The sequence below is a fragment of the Pteropus medius genome, unplaced genomic scaffold, assembly GCF_902729225.1.
Source record: "Pteropus medius unplaced genomic scaffold, Ma_sr-lr_union100, whole genome shotgun sequence".
Lineage (NCBI taxonomy): Eukaryota > Metazoa > Chordata > Mammalia > Chiroptera > Pteropodidae > Pteropus > Pteropus medius.
Window position 1 is genome coordinate 1 of NW_024343417.1, and position 350 is coordinate 350.

Below are 350 nucleotides of genomic sequence, written 5' to 3' on the forward strand. Positions count from 1 at the left end.
GTGTGTATCGGTTAAGGTGTGTCCATGATTGTCCTGCATGAATAGAAAAGAGAGAGGGGGTACCTCGGTAACCAGGAGCGAGGGGATCCGGCCCTGGGCTCTCAGCCCCAAGAACAGCGCGGGCCTCGGTGTAGGGCAGCGCGTCCCGGGGGGCCCTTACCTCCGTAGTAGGTGTATGGAGTGGACCCCAACATTTCAGACTCGTCCAAGCGGCCGCCCAGCGGACGCATGCGCCGCGGACTCCGGAAGAAGGCGTGTCTCCGGGCGCCGAGTGCGCTCAGCTGTTTCATCCGGCGTTCTTTGGACCGTCGGTTCTGGAACCACACCTGGGGCAGAAAGGGGGGCTGTGA

At 62.9% G+C, this 350-nt stretch overlaps 1 protein-coding gene across 1 annotated transcript in view; it reads right to left on the reverse strand.

The window, feature by feature from the left end:
- Positions 1–160: 160 nt before the first annotated feature.
- The window catches only part of LHX5 (LIM homeobox 5), a gene marked incomplete at its 3' end in the record, with an annotated part of 4,777 nt that continues 4,587 nt past the window's right edge, over positions 161–350 (reverse strand). The window contains exon 4 of the mRNA XM_039867387.1: positions 161–326. Coding sequence (XP_039723321.1) covers positions 161–326 — 166 coding nt within the window. The remainder of the gene's footprint in view (positions 327–350) is intronic.